General features: G+C 43.2%; 6 protein-coding genes across 8 annotated transcripts; 3 read left to right on the forward strand and 3 right to left on the reverse strand.

Annotated features, from left to right (window-relative positions):
* Nucleotides 1-2,829: 2,829 nt before the first annotated feature.
* Nucleotides 2,830-4,743, reverse strand: LOC108091298 (DNA ligase 1). The gene has a single exon (XM_017190420.1). The coding sequence runs from the start codon at nucleotides 4,711-4,713 to the stop codon at nucleotides 2,830-2,832; it is 1,884 nt and encodes a 627-aa protein (XP_017045909.1). The 5' UTR covers nucleotides 4,714-4,743.
* A 3,718-nt stretch (nucleotides 4,744-8,461) lies between these two features.
* Nucleotides 8,462-10,129, forward strand: LOC108091360 (28 kDa heat- and acid-stable phosphoprotein). 3 transcript variants are annotated; one of them, XM_017190515.1, is made up of 2 exons: nucleotides 8,462-8,480; nucleotides 9,163-10,129. In XM_017190515.1, the coding sequence occupies exon 2, from the start codon at nucleotides 9,266-9,268 to the stop codon at nucleotides 9,893-9,895; it is 630 nt and encodes a 209-aa protein (XP_017046004.1). In that variant the 5' UTR covers nucleotides 8,462-8,480; nucleotides 9,163-9,265; the 3' UTR covers nucleotides 9,896-10,129. The 3 variants fall into 3 exon arrangements, with proteins under 3 accessions (XP_017046004.1, XP_017046002.1, XP_017046003.1); XM_017190513.2 differs by lacking the exon at nucleotides 8,462-8,480 and adding an exon at nucleotides 8,810-8,943; XM_017190514.2 differs by lacking the exon at nucleotides 8,462-8,480 and adding an exon at nucleotides 8,905-8,980.
* Nucleotides 10,130-10,263: 134 nt separating this feature from the next.
* Nucleotides 10,264-11,463, reverse strand: LOC108091279 (ribosomal RNA small subunit methyltransferase NEP1). The gene is made up of 2 exons (XM_017190393.2): nucleotides 11,204-11,463; nucleotides 10,264-11,137 (listed from the first exon to the last, which is right to left on the reverse strand). Exons 1-2 carry the CDS (start codon nucleotides 11,369-11,371, stop codon nucleotides 10,547-10,549), a joined length of 759 nt encoding a protein of 252 aa, XP_017045882.1. The 5' UTR covers nucleotides 11,372-11,463; the 3' UTR covers nucleotides 10,264-10,546.
* A 240-nt stretch (nucleotides 11,464-11,703) lies between these two features.
* On the forward strand, nucleotides 11,704-13,726 carry LOC108091350. Its single transcript, XM_017190503.2, has one exon. It carries the CDS (start codon nucleotides 11,831-11,833, stop codon nucleotides 13,220-13,222), a length of 1,392 nt encoding a protein of 463 aa, XP_017045992.1. The 5' UTR covers nucleotides 11,704-11,830; the 3' UTR covers nucleotides 13,223-13,726.
* On the reverse strand, nucleotides 13,434-14,758 carry LOC108091351 (rhythmically expressed gene 2 protein). Its single transcript, XM_017190504.2, has one exon. It carries the CDS (start codon nucleotides 14,727-14,729, stop codon nucleotides 13,989-13,991), a length of 741 nt encoding a protein of 246 aa, XP_017045993.1. The 5' UTR covers nucleotides 14,730-14,758; the 3' UTR covers nucleotides 13,434-13,988.
* Nucleotides 14,759-15,037: 279 nt separating this feature from the next.
* On the forward strand, nucleotides 15,038-18,850 carry LOC108091348 (serine-rich adhesin for platelets). Its single transcript, XM_017190501.2, has 2 exons — nucleotides 15,038-16,285; nucleotides 16,808-18,850. Exons 1-2 carry the CDS (start codon nucleotides 15,321-15,323, stop codon nucleotides 17,076-17,078), a joined length of 1,236 nt encoding a protein of 411 aa, XP_017045990.1. The 5' UTR covers nucleotides 15,038-15,320; the 3' UTR covers nucleotides 17,079-18,850.
* The last annotated feature ends 29 nt before the right edge of the window (nucleotides 18,851-18,879 follow it).

Raw genomic sequence — 18,879 nt, forward strand, 5'->3', positions numbered from 1 at the left:
GCTCTTCAATAAAATAAAATATCTGCACAAAGTTTTAATATATATCAACTTTTTATCAAATATTACATTTTCAAAAGTATCCCATTCCAATCAGACTTGGCCAAATATATTTTTTAATATTTTTCCTAAATGTCATAAAACATATAAATTTTCCCTGTGCACGGACAGCTGAGATCGGGCTTTATAATTAACTTGACGATCGCCTTAGCCGCAGCATCCCTCAGTTGAAAAAGACAGCTGAAAAAGCGGCTGTCTGGCTCTGGCTCCACTTCATCATCGCCTCGTGCCAATGGCCCAATTAGGCAACCAATTATGACTAAATAGGCGCACCTTTCTCCAACCCTCGTGGGCCGAGTGTTTTATGGGCACTTCCAAAAGGGTCCAGCACGCCCACAATCGGACAAATCATTGCGTAACTAGCTCTCGGCACCCCGATTCCTTTGGCCAGGGTAAAAAGGATCAGTCGAAAACATCTGTCTCGGCAATCTGTTGTCGACCCGCGACTCTCACACCTTAAAATGAGTTGGGGTCTCCAAAGCCGAGCCAAAAAAAGCAATGGGTAGTGAGAAATAAATTAAAAAAATAGGTTTATTTAATAATCTGAGAATATGTCAAACATATAAAATAATATTTTTTTCTTAAAGGTCTTTTATTGTTTTTTTTTTTAAACTTTTTCTCTTGAAAACTTCAATCATTTTTTCCTGTGGGCTGTATTTATTTGATGACTTCAGAGATATTTCTAGAACGGACCGACCAAAAAGTTTCCATAAATCAGTGGGGGCAGCACACAGTGGTGAAGAAATATCTGCTGTTCTCTTTTTTAAAGATCCAAGCATATGAAAATCCCAGTCAGTTTTATTGACTCAGCATTGAATGATAAAAACTAGAAACAAGCAATAAAGTTGCGAATGTCGCACGATATCAATAACACAACCCCAAAAGTGGCGAAAAAACAACCTCCCCTTCCAAAGGGAAATAAAGAGTCGTGAGAAAAGCAATGAAAATCGGGAACACAAAAAATAACAAAAGGAAATTAATAGCTTTATTTACCAAAATAAACTGCAGTATATTTTAAGGATTCCAGTTTTTTAGAAATCAAAAGAAAGATTCAACCAAAGTTACATAATTAATTAATAATATTTTTAATGTTGTTTATCACCGGACCCTCAAAATACCTATTTAGCTTAAATTAAACTAAAGTTTCAACTTAATATAAGGCACATTTCTGGGTGTATTAGTTTAACTTGTACTACAACATTGTGCAGGGCCCAAGAGAATCGCATTTACGCACATGATATGTGCCTATGACTTTCCATGTCTGCCCATATATTGAGTATATAGTACATATGTACGAGAGATTAGAGACCCTTTCATCCCTCAGCTTTTTATGGCCATCGTTCGGAGTATCCCCAGATCCCCAAACTGCCGCACGATGACTTGCTAGAAGCGGACATTCTGTTGATTCGTCCGGAGTTCGCATTCGAGGTGAATCGCTCCAGGGGTGGTGACACCCGAGTCCACCTACCGGCCACACCCACTATCCTTGTATCCTGCTGCCTGCCGTGACACGTCAGTCCTCCTCTGCTTTTTTTCTCCCTGCTTCTGTAGTTGTTGTTGTTATTGTTCTGCTTTTCTGGCCGAGTCCTGTGTGCGCGCACGCTTTTTATTTACCCAGCAAACACAAAAACAGAAATGAACAACAGAAACCCTCCAACTTTCCACTTTCCCAGTGGGCGGAAGTCAGACCATCGCGGGAAATCTTCTGTGCGAGTATGGGTTTTGTATCTTGTGGATACTTTCGTTGGGCGCCAACGTTGCACGATATGTAGCCATATCCATCCATGTATATGTTCACGAACACAGCTGCCTGGCTGCTGCTGCTGGACACGGAAATATCGATCCAAAACATCGCCCTGAGTCACTGAAAGTGTGCACATTTAAGCACTGGTAAAAAAACATCATCTCAAAGTTAGTTGTTTGCCTACAAATATGGTAATTGAGTTTAAAAATAAGAAAATGTACCTTATGTATTGTTATGGTTGTTATGGCTTGTATTAATTTAAAAAGAAACGTAAATGTATCTTATTAAGCTTTAGTTTGTTCTCTCAGTGTTTTTTTTTCGAGGGGTCATAGGTGGCCCGATTCGAAATTCGCTTAAAAAGCGCCATCTAGTGGCGGAAGACATAAAACAGGCTCGGTTCGCAACCCTTTTCTCCGGGCTTTTCCCCCGGAACTGTTTGGCCTGTGCAGTGAGGCATATATCCGGAGCTCTTGCGCTCCGCTTCTCGATTCTCGTTTCTTCTCTTCTCTCGGGGGTGATTTCAACTTTGGCCAGGACAAAACGGGCCAGCGGAGGAGGCTTTTACACATGGAGAAATAAATCTAGAATTAAAAGTAATTTCTTGAACACTCAATTAAGGTTTATATTCATATTAAATTTCAACACAAATTCGATTTTCCAATTCAGTTAGCAAATATATGTTTAAGAGTATTGACTTATCTCTTTTTGCATCGATCTTTCTTAGTAAAATAAGCTCAGTTTTTCGCAGTGCATCAAACAGTAGTAAACGGACGACAGATTCAGGTTACACACCTGTTCTTTTCTCTTCTGACCTGTCCTGCGACCGATTCCTTACTACCTTCCACGCCCTTTGGCCAGAAATCAATAAAACCAAATGCAAAACCAAATAAGTTGTCCACACGACGACACGGGTCTATCAAATAAAACTTTCATCTTGTTCAATCCAAAAAAAAATTCATAATTGGCAGTACAATAAATAAATAAATTTATGAAAAAAAATTAGGTCTTAAATAGAGAACGGCGATCATCTAGGACACGAAACGCAGATTGGTGCGCTTTCGTCCACCGAATTCGCCGAAGTTGCGGCGAACAGCCTGAAGAACAGCCTCTCGGGCCACAGGATCCACTTGGGACTCTTCGGAAGAGGCTACAGGAGACTCCGAACTGGGATTCGCATCCGATTGGCGTCCCAGGATGTTCCAGAAGGGACGCGGTGTCGTCGTTGTCGGTGGATCCTTGTTGATGTAAATGCAATTGATGATGGGCTCATCGCCGTAGAATTGACGATTCTTGTTGCGCAATCTACGGCGTTGTTGCTGGCGGCGTCTCTTCATTTGTTGTTGCTGCTGCTGGCGGCGACGCTTCTGCTGCTGCGTTTTGCGGCGACGTTGCTGCTGCAACTGCTGCTGCTGCTGCGGCCGACGGCGACGATAGCCTCCGATGGAAGAACTGCTGCTGGAAGAACCAGAAGAATTGCTGCTGCTTGGACGGCGACGCTTGTTGCTGCTAGAAATGCTGCTGCTGCTGCTGCTAGATTGCTTCTTCTTCTTCTTGGTTCTTCGCTGGCTGAGACTGCTACTGCTACTTCCACTGCTGCTGCTAGGCTTCTTTTTCTTCTTCTTGTTCTTCTGAGACGTAGAAGTGCTGTCCGAAGAATTGCTCGAGGACGCTGAGTTGTTGCTGCTCGCCGAAGAAGAAGCAGACGCGTCTTCGGTAGAATCCATGGCCACTGGCTTCTTGATCACATCCACGGGAGTAATTTCCTCCATCTCCTGCTGATTCTGATTCTCCTCTGGCTTCTTCTTCTTCTGATCCTTATCTTGCTTCTTCTTCTGGTCTTTATCCTGCTTCTGCTGCTTCTTCTTCTGCTCCTGCTTCCTTTTCGTAGAGAGCCCTTGACTTTCTTGGGCCTGCTGCTTGCGTTTCTTCTGCTGCTGCCGCTTGTTCTTCTGATTCTGATTCTTCTGGATTTGATTCCGGTTCTTCTGATTCTTTCTGTTCTTCTTGGGTCGCTTGTTGAAAACGGGACGATGGTCGCTGTGATCATCCTCATCCTCACCGGTCACCCAACTGGCCACCGTCGAGACGGGCTGATCCTCGGAGATGATCTCCTCCTCGAAAACACCAAGACCATGGAAGCCCGGCTGATCGCCGTAGAAGCCGTTGCCGTAGTAGAAATCATCGTAGTCCTCCTCCTCGTCGTAGTCATCCTCATCGTAGTCGTCCTCGGGTTGCTCAACCACCTCCCACGGATGGACGAAGGGATAGAAGCCAACACCACCCGACTGATCCACGTTCGACTGATGAACGGGCTTCAGCTCAAAGACGGCGTGTGTGTCGGGATTAACCTTGGGTGGCTGATGCGACTGAACCACCACAATGCCAGCGTCTTCGGCCACATTGGCGTGACTGGCGGCATTGGCCACCACACTCACTCCCTGGTTGAGATGGGCAGCCGTGGTCGCTTGACCTTGCAGGGGCAAGGCCAAGGCAGCGGGCACATAGTTTGACGGCGACTTTGAAGATTGCTCAGCCAGGCCGTGCTGCTGCTCCTCAACCTCAGCATCATCATCATCATCATCATCCTGATCATCGTCATCGTTTTGCAAGTGCACATTTTGCAGGGCCACATAGCGCCTGTTGCTACTCTCCACCTCCTGCAAGACGGCTCCTCCTTCGCGGTGTTCCTTGGCTGGCAAACTCTCGACCTTCAAGGGCTGTGAGCTAACCGAAACAGTTGCGCCCGCCGAACGACCCGATCGCTTTCTTCTGGTCACCACGCACTGCGACTGGCTGCCATCGCCGCTCAACTGACGTCCCTGGATGTAGAAGCGCTTCAGCTCGTACTCATCCCCGTTCTCGTCCACCTCGATCATGGACTCGCCGGCGGCGCTCGTGGCCAGCAGGCACATCCAGAGAGCCAGCAGGGCCCAGACACATTGGTTCCTCATCTTGGCCAAAACTGAGCTAGCCGCCGTTCGGCAACCGGCTTATATTAGCTCGCCGCCGCCGCCGCCGAAACCTATTGACCCACAGTTAATTGCCAAAAACGCGCATCGCGATGTGGTAGTCTAGGTGGTTGGTCTCTGGGCGATCGATCGGTCAGCTCAGCTCGGTCGGTTCACCAACGGTTTCCTACGAATCGGAGGCATCTGAATTATTCATCAGTCCCCAGCATCGCACAGCTTCTTTGGGCTTTCTTCCGAGAACCCGTTTTTTTTCGCGTTGGCTTTCTGCCGGGGTCAATGGTTGGTTTGATCATTAATAACCCCGCGTCGATGCGGATGAAAGTTTCTGCCAAAGGGCCCTTTGTGGGTCATCCATGTTGGGATCAATTTGTACAGAGCAAAAAAAAATCCCAGCTAAATGTTTTATTATGATTTTTGCCACTTTTTTTGTGGTTTTTGTTGAAGATATCATATCATCTTTTAATACAAGTTAATTACAAATATTTGAATCAATAATATTACAAATTTATTTTCTTTTAAATATTGTTTTATTTTATTTAAGCAACTTACCAAATTTTTCTTTTTTTCATTAAATAAGACACCAGAAAGCTTGTAATTTTTTTTTCTGTGTAGAAACCATAACCCTTTTTGGGAGTGGAAAGTTGAACTGCGCATAAATTTTTGCATTTTAAAAATAAACCCGCAATTCTATTGACTAAATTTAAACCCGACACATTCCTTTCCACAATTGGGCTACGCCTAAAGATTTATTTTCTCTGAACATATGATTTATCCGACAGGGAAACAAAGAACAAAGAAGGAACAAAGAGTGTTGGGAGTTTGGGATTGGCATTTCTAGTTACTTTCTTACAAAAGGTTAACTAACTGGGAAAGTTGACTAGTAGTGTTTATTTCCTACCTATTCATTTACAGAAAAGAATCGATTCAAATAACGTGTTACTTATTTATATTCAATCGTTTATTGTGAGGTTCAATTTTATAAATATTTTATTATGAGCTCAAAGAACACAACCACTTCTGCTGCGAAGCGAATAGAAAGCGAAATTGACCTTTGACGGAAAGTCAGACAAAATACCGCGAAGAAAGAGCGTTGGAAAAAACAGATTTCTTAGCGGGATTAAAATTTCTACGATGCTAATTCAAAAACGAAATTAATTTATCGAATTCGCTTTTGGTGGGATTGGAGCTTATGAAAGGCCCGAAAACAGAGACATTTAGCTAAAATGGCTAACAAAAGGCGATAAAAATTAAAAACCACAGTTTGACCTGCGTTTTTTTTTTTTCATATTTTTGTTTCCAGCCAGCTAACTTAACGCTGACTAACTTAAGTCAGTTATACTAAGTCAGAGGCAAAACAAAAACAACAACACCACCAACGGGGACATCGTTTGAGCTGCGGCCATTTATTGTCCACTCTTTGTGAATGCTAATGAAGCATCGTAAATTTCCAGGGCTAAGAGAAGCCCCGGGCCAAATAGTTGGGTGTGATCCAGGTCCGCTGAAGAATCCCAGATGGGTTGATGGGCTGCCTTTCAATTGTCAGACAGATCGCAGCTGAAATGCCCTCTCTGAAAAGATGTTTTCAAACTGCCATAAGCTAAAAATATTATATATTTTCAAATTGATAAAAATTGATAAAGCAATTTTTCTTTAATGAGGAGGTATATCATTTAGTTTTTTAAAAAGCGTGGGCTTTCATTAACAATATAATTTCAATGCCCAAACATTCTATAAAATCGATAGCATTTCTATAGGAAACAGAAACCACACATGGCCAGAAATCAATTTCCAGAATAAAAGAGATGTGGCAAGCCGGAGAGATAAATAAGTGTTGCTCGTCTGCATATTAAACTGCGAGGAATACCGTAGATCTGGCAGAGCCTGCAGCAGCCTTTATTTGTATGACACGCACGTTACCGAGCAGCAGTATCACCATCAGCGGGCAACACCAGCAGCAGCAACACAGTAGCAGTAACAAGTAACAAGTAAGAAGTAACAACTCAACACACCTTGTTCTTGTTCTGATATCAGGCGCTGATTACGCACTCCGACAAATGTGAAGGAAGCCAAACCAAATGAAACCAAACCGAACAACAGAACGCCATCCGAAGTAGTCGAGTTCACCAAACGATATTATGTGGGAATTTGTTTCGATTTTGTACTCTTCATTTTATCACAATCAGCCTCACGGCCCGCAATCTGTCATCGACCCATTTAAGGCGAGACATCTGCCGCAGTCTACTATATAGTACATATATACACGATCGTATCGATCGTGGCTGGGAGAATTGTCCATTGTCCAAATGCTACACTGTGAGACCTTTAATCAAATTAATATATTATTTTTAAATTGATTGAAAAACTTCTTCAACTACTACAGTTCAACATAATATTTTGCGATACATAATTCTCATAAAATATATACAAGTATTGTATTTGAATAGCTTCCATCACCAGTGGGTAAACATCCGCACCCACACGCCTACGCAAGTCGGAAAGCTGTCCCACCTGCAATATAAAATACACCCGTCCGATCTGCTCGATCGTATAAAAATTGACGCACGCAGCAAGAAAGTGCGTATACGCAATTAGAATTCCATTAACTAATTTCTTCTCATTTGCATGGCGCACTTTCTAAGTGCACAAATGCCGGATAACAGCATCTCGCCGGAGTAATGGCAATAAATAAAGAACTTTCATTTACAAATAATTTAAATAAAGGGTCTCAATGAAGGGGAATATAAAGAGCAGAAAAGAACAGCAGTATATTTACCATTCAATTTATTATTTTTTTTTTTTTTGTTTGGTTGCCGCTTTCGTGGCGAGCACCCACGGAATTTATAATTAATTCGTGCATTAAATTTTCGAACATATTATATTTGGTTATTTTTCGGTTTTTTTTTGTTGTTTTTGCCGCACAAATCAATAAGTTATATGTGAGAGTTTCCGTTAATGAGATGCATGATATCGAGGAATGTGCGCTGACACAAATATGCAAAACGATTTTCGGCTTACAGACTTGTCAATTTTTTGGTAATAGTTTCTGGCTTATTAATTGCAACTTGTAACGCCCAGCGGAAAGTCAGAGAACTGGTTTTCCCACAAATCACAGCAGCAGGCCAATCCCAGTGCATCTTGTATTCGTTAGCTACATATGTATTGAGATTCTCTGCAGTTCCCCAGTTGCAGCGGGTCAACAAAATGGCGTTTCCAAAAACACCATCATTGAGTAAAAGTAAAATCGATTTTTCCTCTTTCGAGGTGACCCAATAAAAAGAAGTGCCCGAATTCAACATCAACTTACAATTTACAACCTCTTAATAAGTTATGCTTGGCACGCGTGCCTTATTTATTTGAATTAAGCAGCTTAAAGATTTTTACAAGATTACAAACACACAAATGAGCCAAACTCTGAGTAAGATTTGAAAAATGTATATTTTTTAAATTTATTAAAAAAAAACAATTTGTTTTAATGTGAAATAGCTAAGAATATAATTGGTTTTTTTTTTACTTTTTTTTGTACATTATTTTTGCTTAATACATTTTAACAACAATTACAATATTTACTTAAATCTGATTTAGGTATATTTTAGCTCATATTTTTGAATAAGCCAGCTTACACAGTAGGCTTGTCTTAAAACTTTAAGCAATATCATAACAAAAAGTAAAAATCATAAAAAAACAAATATAATAAATCTTGCTGTAAAATCGTAAGCATTTCAAATATCCCGCTTTACTTGAACGGTTAACCGCTAACCATAGTTTAAATAAACGCCAGAGGGCGCTGTAAGCAAAAAGACTAAACCATTTTAAGGTCTGGCAGGCTTTCCAACACTTAGTAAATTCAAATTGGAAATAATTTCTCACTTGAAAATATTCCAATTAGAAATAATAAGATTGGACTTCGAAACAGAATACATATTCTTATTAACATTTGGCGTTATCAGACAAAATAAACAGTTAATTAAATATGCCAAGTGTATTTTATTTAATTGTCAACTAATTTGAATTTAACAACAGTGTTACCGCAGTTTTTCGTTGCGTTCTGCTTACCACGTGCCCAAACGGCTAAAAGTGTTGCAAAACGCCTCCCTTTAGTGCTATTATGGTATTTTTGCGTTTCCCGGATAATGAATTCTGAGGAAAAAGGCAACAAAAAAAAATTAACTTAAGGTATACTCTTTATTAAATTCCGGAGCAAAAACATCATGTATAGTTACACTTGCATTATATAAAATTAATCCCCACAATTAATATGCTTGAAATTTAGGATATTAACCAAAAATTTGTTGAAACCTTGATCAAATAGTTGTTGCTCCGAAAAGCGTTAATTTTTTTAATCTACATAAATGTGCGTACTCATTTTATCTTTTTCCCCCCCAAAAAAAAAAGACCACGAGGACCAGCCGGCGATAGTGGGTAAAGGAAAACCCAAGAAGGAATTAGGGAAAATCTAGGAAAACGGGAGGATCACTCAGAGATCATCACCAGCATCATGCCACGAGGAAAGTTTGTCAACCACAAGGGTCGCAGTCGCCACTTCACATCTCCCGAGGAACTGCAACAGGAATCGGAGGAGGACAGCGATCAGACCAGTGGCTCGGGTTCGGAGAGCGAGGATAAAGTCGGAGCAAGTGGCTCCTCAGCAGCCGGAAAGCCCAAGGCGCCGGCAGCAAGGAAACCCCCGGCAAATCGACAAAAGCCAAGATCAGCGGCCGGTGCAGTCAGTTCCTCTGAATCGGAGTCCGGTGAGGATTCCGACGAGGACTCGGAATCGGAAGCCCGCGATGCCAAAAAGGGCGTGGCCTCGCTCATTGAGATTGAGAATCCCAACCGGGTGACCAAGAAGGCAACCCAGAAACTATCGGCCATCAAGCTGGACGACGGTCCAGGTTCCGGTGGAGCGACCAAGCCCGAGTTATCCCGGCGAGAACGAGAGCAAATCGAGAAACAGAAAGCCCGCCAGCGTTACGAGAAACTCCATGCAGCTGGTAAAACCACCGAGGCTAAGGCCGATTTGGCCAGATTGGCATTAATCCGGCAGCAGCGCGAGGAGGCGGCCGCCAAGAGGGAGGCGGAGAAGAAGGCGGCCGACGGTGGCAACAAAAAGCCCGGCGCCAAGTAAACTCCATCCCACAGCCTTCCCTCTTCCTTCCGAAACAGAAACAGAGCTCTCAGTCGTGGAAAAAAAAGGATAACAACCAAGAAACCAACAAACCAACAGGGCTAAATGGCAATTAGTTAAGCGTAAATTATCCAATGTAACGTAAACAGTGGACTCACATTCAAAATTCTTCAAGTTTTCTAAGCCCCTCTTTTGTAACTGCAAGCTATACAAAAATAAACAACTTATTATAAACGCGAGAGTGTTGCTAGGGTGGTGACCCAGAGTCTGGGCAGAGATAATCCAGAAGCAATATAAGTAGACATATATGCTCCTGCGTTGTTTCTTTTCAAATGCGCTTCAGCAAAGCAAGTTCGAAATATTGGGGATATCTTTTAAAACCTTTTTAATCTTTGTGCAAATCAATTAAAACGCTTCTTCTTAAAGTGGCTTATTTATTCTAGAATCCACATCTCTGTTAGATCTTCATTAAATTTGGTAAAAATCAAACAATTGAACAACAAACCCCAAATCGTCATAGTGTTTTTTACAGATTTAAATGTAATGTGGATGATTACTTATCATTCTACCAAATTAAATGGAAATCAACAAAGAAGGATAAATGAAGACTAACTACAGGCTATGACTAATCTACAAAAACAATCGGAGGGCTTAGACTACACCCCATACTTCCTCGAAGGCGGAACAGATTTTGGAGCACGCGATGGCCGCCGAGAGCGGATAGTTGCTAATGGAGAAGAGCTCCTCCGTGTAGTCCGTCTTCAGGACGCCGTGGGCAAAGGCACCGATCACAATGACCACCGGTTCATCATAGTTGGCACTACCTTCCTCGCCATGTGGCACCAAATCCCGGCAGTTGGCCACCAATTTGCCGGAGAAACTCATGGCGTACTTCTTGCAGCCCACCGGAACATGATCGGTGATTGGGTTCTTGATCACACTCATCAGCCGGCGGGAGGAATCATTAGCTCTGATTTGGAACTTGTGCAGCAATTGGACCATTAATCCCGCAAATCGCTTGAAGGTTCTCGGAATACGAGTCTGTGGGTTGATTTCGATGAGGACATTGTGCTCGGTGCGCACGAAAACCTGGAGGAGACCGGCCCGATTCAGTGGGGAATCGAAGAGCATCAACAGACACTGATGGGTGATATCCGGGCGACAGGATCCCGGATCCCTTTGGTTCTTCCTCATAATACCCGCATGATCATCGCAATTCAGCAGCTCGAAGGTGTTGTGTACCTTTGGATGGGCATTACATACAGATAACTACTAGTTTTCCTTTGTTAATGTGTTGGAAAAACTCACCTTCACTGTCTCCAGTTGGGCACCTTCCAAAACGATTATCAACCGCTTTTCGGTGGCGTTCAAATGGAGCACCTTGAATTGCTTTTTGTCCAAATCGAACTCCGGATCATCTGCCTTGCGGCCCACAAACTTCCGCTTCCTGTTGATCGCCTTTCCCTGGCCACCCATTTCGTCTAGGATTGGATATTTCCAAACAGGCAACCAAAAATATGAATAAGAAGTCCGCACGTTTTTTCGAAATGAACAATAAGTATGACCGTTTCAAAGGTGGTCTTAAATACCTCACTGAAGATATATCAAACACTATCACCCTTTTCAAGTAAATAACTGTATTAATTTTTATTCCATTATAATATTATTATTATTCAAAAAATATTGAAAAGAAAACCAAACCTGAACCAAATCGGTTGATTTGATTTTTACAGCTAAAAATAATTATATATTAAACGAACTTTACAGGAACTGGTAACATTGCACAACCTTAAAATATCTTACCATATTTTCAATTCTCCAATCTGGTCACACGCCGGCGAATTTGTTTGGGTTTGTTTGCTAAATATTATATTCTGGACTTGGATTCCGCGGATCCGGAATCCGCATCCTCATCCTGATCCCGCTCCCCCCAAGATGCGCCTGTGTCCACTTGCCGTGTTCCTCGGCATTTTCCACATGCTGCTGGCCTGCAATCATTGGGTTCTTCGCGAGGAGCAGATCGTGTCCAAACTGGATTCACCTTTTCACATGCGGGAGCCGCAGAATTTGGTGGCATTTCTGGAGCAGATTCGTTACAGTGAGTATGTGGAGAGGTCCTACTTGGATTTGCTGCGGAAGAGGGAGCAAATCGTCGAGCACCTGCGCTTCTCCATGCGTTTCGGCGAGGATCTGGCGGAGCAGGCCAAGTGCGCCATGGATTACTATATGCTGGAGAAGCGGATGTCCTACCTCAAAATAACGCCAGAGCAGCTAAAGCGAATCAACCTGCCGGATCAGCGGCAGCTGCACATTCAGAAGAGTGCCTCTGCCATGGGATTGGAGCCAATCTGCAGTGATTACCATCGATTGAGTGTGGGTCCCGCCACTTATGATCATCTGGAGAGTTTTCGACCAGAGGTTTTGGCCGCTGCCTTTTTGGAGCGTGAACACGACACCAATGTCGGAATGGCCACGGTGGAGCTGACCCGCAAGTTCTCCGTCGATGGATTGCAGCATCATCCCAGTTCGTGGAAATTTCACACGCTTAGCTCTTATTACTGGCGAATGCGGGGAAATGCCCGTGAAGCTCTGCCCTGTGCCAGAATAGCTGTCCTGCTGGCTCCGCCGATATTCAAGGATATACCTCTGCTGAGTCTGGGAACCATTCTCTTCCGAATGGGTAGATTAGCCGACGCGGACCTATTTTTAACCGCTGCCGTAGAACACGCCCCGCATGTGGCCGAAAATCATGTGGTTTTGGCATCGGCCTTGGCCATGAAGCATGACTTTAACCGATCGCTGCAGCATTTCGATGAGGCGGAGCGTCTGGATCCCAGCACATTGCCGAGAACGCAACAGGTGCGCAATTTCATCAGTTGCCTGGAGAATCTGACCAAGAAGACCTCGAAGATGTACAGCTACGTGAAGTACATGAAGAACGAGGTGAAGGAGTTCAAGAAGCTGAAGCATCACATCTCGCAGAATCATGAGCGCCTGATCCAACAGCAATTGCCATTGGGAGCGAGACGATTGCTCGGCTTGGATGCGAAGACCAACAACGATGATCTCCATCGAAGGGGTCAGTACTGCAGTACGCGAACTCCGAATGGATCCGATGAGCCGGTGCTCTTTTGCGACTTCTATTCGGACATGCAGATGCGGCTGGAGAGCAAAGATGTCGATATCGATGTGCTGGAGCGGGATCTCAAGGCGAACACGGATGCGGTCATTCGGCAGGTGTCCACCGAGATCCGAAAGCAGTTCAATCTGGAGCAACTGAAGGCGGCCAAGGCACAAATGCCCGCCAAGGCAACCAAGGCTACATAGTAATAGTAAAAAACCATTCCCAACTCACCAACCAACCAAACACTGTGTCACAAACTAGCTTATACTTTTGTAATCTGTTCATATAGAATTTAGGTCTGTGTGCCAGTGTCGTTTGTATATATGTAATAACCAAGATACTGGATAAGAATTCAGGTATAGCTTAATCGGAGTTAGCATTTAAGGCAGGGGATGTTCGAGCAAAGGCTTTCAGTGTTGAGAATTTTCAGAATTTTCAAATATGAAAATACCTTTTATTCAAATACATTTTGAATAAGGAAACTCTTAATCATTCTGTAAACGCTTACAATAATTATAAAGTTCACATTCTTTGGTTATTACTATTTACATATCTTAGCCTTTAAATACTTGTGTTAGTCTTCAACTTTTGCCAATTTACATTTCAATTTAGCTTAGGTTAAGCAGGATAATTTCGATACGCTTAACAATTTGACAAACTCGATTAGTATTAAGTTTAATGAGTCTTCAGAAAAGTGCCGAATTCGATATGCCCATCATCTAGTTATGTCTGGGTTCAGATCGGATATATATTATATTTTCTTTAGTTTGTTTGTGTTCGTCCATGGCCTCCATTCGAATGTCCCACAAGAGAATTGTAGAATTGTGACTAAGCCAACGCACGTTTTATAACACTAGTTTTATCAATTATTGATACAATCCCGTTATGTTTCTTAACCATAAAGAAATCTACATAAATATCTACAGCCATGAGCTAAGTCAAAGATCTGTCTGTATCTGAGTGGGGGGTTCACCATTGGATCTCCCGGGTTTTCAGGGCCTCCAGAAGATCGAATAAAGTGGCAAACGAGTGGGGAGTGCTACCACCATCTACCAGCAATCCGCTCCAGCCGCAATTTCTGGCTCCCTCGTAATCCAAATTAAACTTGTTGCCAATGTGAAGGGCCTGGTTCGCTGGGATCTGTAATCTCTTCAAGGGGATTTCAAATATTCCAGGGTCTGGTTTCATAACACCCGCTTCGTAGGAGGTGAGAATGAAATCGAATTTCCCAGCAAATCCCATCGAATCGAGCACTTTCGGCAGGGAAGGATCAAAGTTGGAGATGATCCCCACACTTTTGCCGGCATCTCGGACGCACTGCACCAATTCCTGGGCGCCATCTACGTTGCTCCAGCAGGCACTTGTTCGGAAAAGGGCAACCAGCCGGTGGCCAATCCTCTCGAGCTTCTCAGGCGGCAATCCCTGGTCCACACAGCAAAAGGTTCGGTTCACCAAGTGAAGCCACCACTGTTGCCAGTCCATTGCCGGCGAGAAGCGTCCAAAGTTCGGATGTTCCTGGCTCATCGCCTTGAATTGTTGGCGAAAACATTGCTCCAACTTACGGCGATCCACTCCGGTGACCCCGAGCTGCTCAGCAGTTTGGTGGTATTGCTGGAGGGGATCCTGCAGGTGGAGCAGTGTGTCCGTTACGTCGAAGGTCACCAGGCGAAAGCGTTTTAAATTCGCAACAAATTGCGAAGTCAACGACATTTTGGCGGTCTGTGTGACCAGCTGCCGAGCTATTAACTACTAGATATTACGTATACGTAATCAAGTGTTTGTAATTGTAATTTATATATATATAACTCTTGCACAATTACTTAAAAAAAATAAAAGCAAGTAAAAATCGAGACCAAGTTCTTGCTTGTATAAGTATGATTTTATTATTATTTATATAAAAAAAAAAAAACTTTAATTTTTGTAAACATTGTTGATAAGGAAATATACCAAATTCGGTACTTTCGCGTTTTCCAACACCCGTCGTGTGTATTTGTCGGCATGTATTCGCTGCCCACCGGCGGGCACACTAACGAAAATAAATTTGTTATAAAAAACAACAAATTGTGTTGTTAAATGGCCGTGCGAACACACAACAATCCGGCGCAGCGGTCCAGTCCAAACCAGATCCTCGTGGCAGTCGGCAGTTAATAAGACTGCAGATCGGCCAGAGTCCTTTATCAACTATCCGCACACCCTCCAAAAGTCAGATCGGAGCCAAACGAGGAGATCCGGGGCAGATCCAGAGTTACGTGATTTCTGGCTGGGATTCGGGTTCGGAACTGCTGGATCATCGATGCCACGATGAATGTGCGAAAGCGGCCACGTCTGGAAATGGAACTCGGTTCCAGCTCCTCAATAAACTCGACTAATCTTAGTGCTCCACCGCCTGCGAACCTTATTTCCAGTGTCGCCAATCACACAGCGAATTTATCGGAGGCCCTGGTCAGCAGTTCCTTTGCCAATGGCCACCAGAGCCTGATCCTCACCAGCACCGCTGGCAATGCCCTGATGAACAGCCAGGGCGCCCAGATATTCCTCACCATCTGCGGCGAGGAGAACTCGGAGGATTCGCAAGAGTACTATGCCATCAAACAGGAGCCCGGCTCCGAACTGGATGTCCATTCGCTGCTGCCAACAAATTTGCAGCTGCCCACTGGCTGTGAGATCTACCTGGTCAAGGATACCAGCAGCCTCGTTGGCGAGCAGCCAGCGAAGGCGGCCATCAAATTGGAGCTGGATACGCTAAGTGAAAAGCGGATTCCCGCCGCGGTGGCTTCCTGCAAGCCGCAAGTGGTGAGTCAGCCGAACCAGCTGAATCCCGCTGTCATTCCCTCGGGTAGCACCACCACCAGTGTCCTGTACGGCTGCCACGCCCAGCGATCCCAGCCAGATCAATCGGCTGCTGCTGGACAGACGAGCACCAGCAAACTGGAGGCGTACAAGAAGCGCGACGATAAGCGTCGTGCCACCCACAACGAGGTGGAACGCCGGCGACGCGACAAGATCAACAGCTGGATCTTCAAGCTCAAGGAGATGCTGCCCAGCCTGAGCTCCAGTTCCAGTTTCAGCGAGGCGAGCACGAGTCCCAGTACGAGCGGTAGTACGAGTACCAGTGGCAGTGGCAGTGCGTCCACCAGCAGCGGCAGTGGTAATTCCAAGGGGAATCCCAGCAGCTCCAGCGGACGGACGCCGCCGAACGACTCCAAGTCGCAGATTCTGATCAAGGCGTGCGAGTACATCAAGAGCATGCAGGGAGAGATTGACACGTGAGTGCTGTTTGGGTTTGGGTTTGGGTTTGGGTTGGGAAGAAACCACATTAGAAGACCATTTACCAAGGGAAAATCAGAGATTCAAAAAAGAGATTCTATTTAAAACATTATTCCGATAGTAACTTGGAGTTTGTCACGGTTTCATTATAAATTAAAACCTTTTATTCAAGTAGTTTGAAACAAGATCCTTTCTTCAATCGAAAATGATGTCTATGTTTACAAAAAGACCCTCAACTTGATCTTGCCCACATTTCCTGTGTGCGTAATTATTTAAAGAGCTCGTACAGGGATTTTGTTTATGCAGAAAAATGAACCGAGAGACGTTTATTTTTGTTGCCATTATCTTGGGACATTCAAGCGGGGGTCTCCAATAAATATGCCTATGAATCAAGTCGCGAACAAGCAATTTGCGCCCAATCTTCCTGCGCGGTTTCTTCCCCCAAAGTCAACAAATGATACGATCCAACGATCTCTAAAAATAAACAAAACAACTCAATATCGTTTCCATCCACAATAAAGGCTGCGTGACTGTCTGCGGGAAGCGGATGGCCTGAGGGCCAGCAACCAGGCGCTGCGGGAGGAGCTGGATCGCCTGAAGCGGCAGCAGCAGCTCCAGGAGCGATTCCACACGGCCAGCGGACGGTCGACATTCAATGTGACTCTGAACTCGCTGAACAGCTCGGCGACCAGCGATCTCTTCGAGGGCATCGATACGACGTCCAATCTGGCCGCCGTCTCATCGCTGGGATTCGGCAAGCGTGGCCTGCTCATCAGCGATTACGATGAGTAGAGAGCAAGTGGAGAATGGAGAATGGGTGGTCCGATATGGTTAGGGGTTACGGGAAAAAAGAAGAAAAAATAGAAATACGGAGGCGGATGGACGGACAAGCGCTGGCGCCTCCATAAAACACATACGCCCATCCACCAAAGAATGACGTGCAACGTACACGCAACGCAACACACGCAGTACAATAAACGGACATGACGAGTGATTCCTTGTTATCGCCGCTCTGTTATATGTTATATAAGAAAAGCATATATATATATATATACATATATAAACATATATATGTATGTAGAAATGCAGTCGAACTTGGGTGACTCAAGCCAAGTTGGGCCGCTCTGAGGAGAAAAGCTGTTTGTTCTCAATTGAGTTTAATTAACTACTGCTACAATACAGCTGGCTTTTGTACGCCATATCTGGTATTGGTATTATTCCTGCCCTCCCCCCCTACCCTCCACATAATATATCGGAGAGCCCAAAAATCAAGAAAGTGACCATCTAACGAATTTTTTCAGGGGAATGGCACTTCCATTCTCCCCTATTTATCGTTCACTTTCATCTTTAGACTCGGGTTCGGATATTATTTCACAAAAAAATGTTGATAGAAAGCTTTAAGGCATTTTTGATTTATGTACATGTTTTATATTATTATTTTTATTACGTTTAAGGTATACTTGTTTCGATTCGCACAGCGAATTATTGATTAAGCCATGTTCTAAACTATTTCTTTGTGTTCATTAAGGAAAGCTATTAGGTTGTGACTTTCACTTTCAGTAGGAGAATTCTATATAAAAATATATTTTTTTCAGGATGTCAAGTAAACAAATTAATAAGCTGAATCAATGAAAGTTCTGGCTGAAAGTGAAAGTCCGAACTAAACTTATAAACATAAATATGTTAAACTAGTTTACGATTTGTTATACAAAAAGTTAGTTTTAGGTTTGGAGAAACGCGAGCTTGAGTAGCAAAAGTTCGACTGTATAGTTGTCAGGTTTTTTTTTAATGGAGAGCACTCAGATCCTCAAGCAGTTTGCCATCATTAAATACCTACATATTACCTAGAAATAAAAACTAAACCTAAAAGCGTTAACGATACCTACCTACTTGCATAAATACCTTGAACTAATTCATATTTGGAGCATGTTTGTGCTTGTTTTTTCGATTTTATTGTACTGTTTCTCGCACTAATTACCTTCAAAAAACAATGTAACGAAATTATAATATATATATATCTAGTTATATATCGTATATATATTATATATATATAATATATGTATAGTAAATTGTACATACGTAGTGCAATCGATAAACAGTGGGAATTCGAGGGAGAGGCGGCTAGATAGTGCCGCACTCTTCATCGGGGGCGTGTGCACCGGTACAGATAACGGTATTGTTGATAAAGAATAATATTATATTTGAGCAAAAACTTGTTGTGAATGTTATATCACTGTTTTCGATATACGCTGTTTCAGAAGTATACAGAACAAAATGTTTTAAATACGAATCATTTTTAAAACCTAAAGAAAATGCCAAAAAAAAAAACAAAAAACCAAAATACACAAACACACACTAAGATTTGGGATTGTAAGAGAGGGTTGAGGGCAATTGCATTGTTTGACCCATTAAACGTCGACGTCAGCCGAACAAAAAATGGGATCTTGTGTTACTTGTTGCTATCTATATACAGTACATACAATAATATCACATTTCTGTCATTTGACAGCTAATAATTCTATTCAATTTCAATAAACGAACTCAGTAATGGTTAACACACACAATCAATTTCTCACTCTCAATGGAATTGGTA

This window comes from Drosophila ficusphila, unplaced genomic scaffold, assembly GCF_018152265.1.
Source record: "Drosophila ficusphila isolate 14025-0441.05 unplaced genomic scaffold, ASM1815226v1 contig_198, whole genome shotgun sequence".
Classification (NCBI taxonomy): Eukaryota; Metazoa; Arthropoda; class Insecta; order Diptera; family Drosophilidae; genus Drosophila; species Drosophila ficusphila.

Bases quoted from the DNA above. Each gene is read 5' to 3' on its own strand.
- LOC108091298 (XM_017190420.1), bottom strand. From the start codon at position 4,713: ATGTGCCTGCTGGCCACGAGCGCCGCCGGCGAGTCCATGATCGAGGTG.
- LOC108091360 (XM_017190515.1), top strand. From the start codon at position 9,266: ATGCCACGAGGAAAGTTTGTCAACCACAAGGGTCGCAGTCGCCACTTC.
- LOC108091279 (XM_017190393.2), bottom strand. From the start codon at position 11,371: ATGGGTGGCCAGGGAAAGGCGATCAACAGGAAGCGGAAGTTTGTGGGC. The intron at 11,138-11,203 runs GTGAGTTTTTCC...GCCCATCCAAAG, and splicing joins CCCAACTGGAGACAGTGAAG to GTACACAACACCTTCGAGCT.
- LOC108091350 (XM_017190503.2), top strand. From the start codon at position 11,831: ATGCGCCTGTGTCCACTTGCCGTGTTCCTCGGCATTTTCCACATGCTG.
- LOC108091351 (XM_017190504.2), bottom strand. From the start codon at position 14,729: ATGTCGTTGACTTCGCAATTTGTTGCGAATTTAAAACGCTTTCGCCTG.
- LOC108091348 (XM_017190501.2), top strand. From the start codon at position 15,321: ATGAATGTGCGAAAGCGGCCACGTCTGGAAATGGAACTCGGTTCCAGC. The intron at 16,286-16,807 runs GTGAGTGCTGTT...TCCACAATAAAG, and splicing joins ATGCAGGGAGAGATTGACAC to GCTGCGTGACTGTCTGCGGG.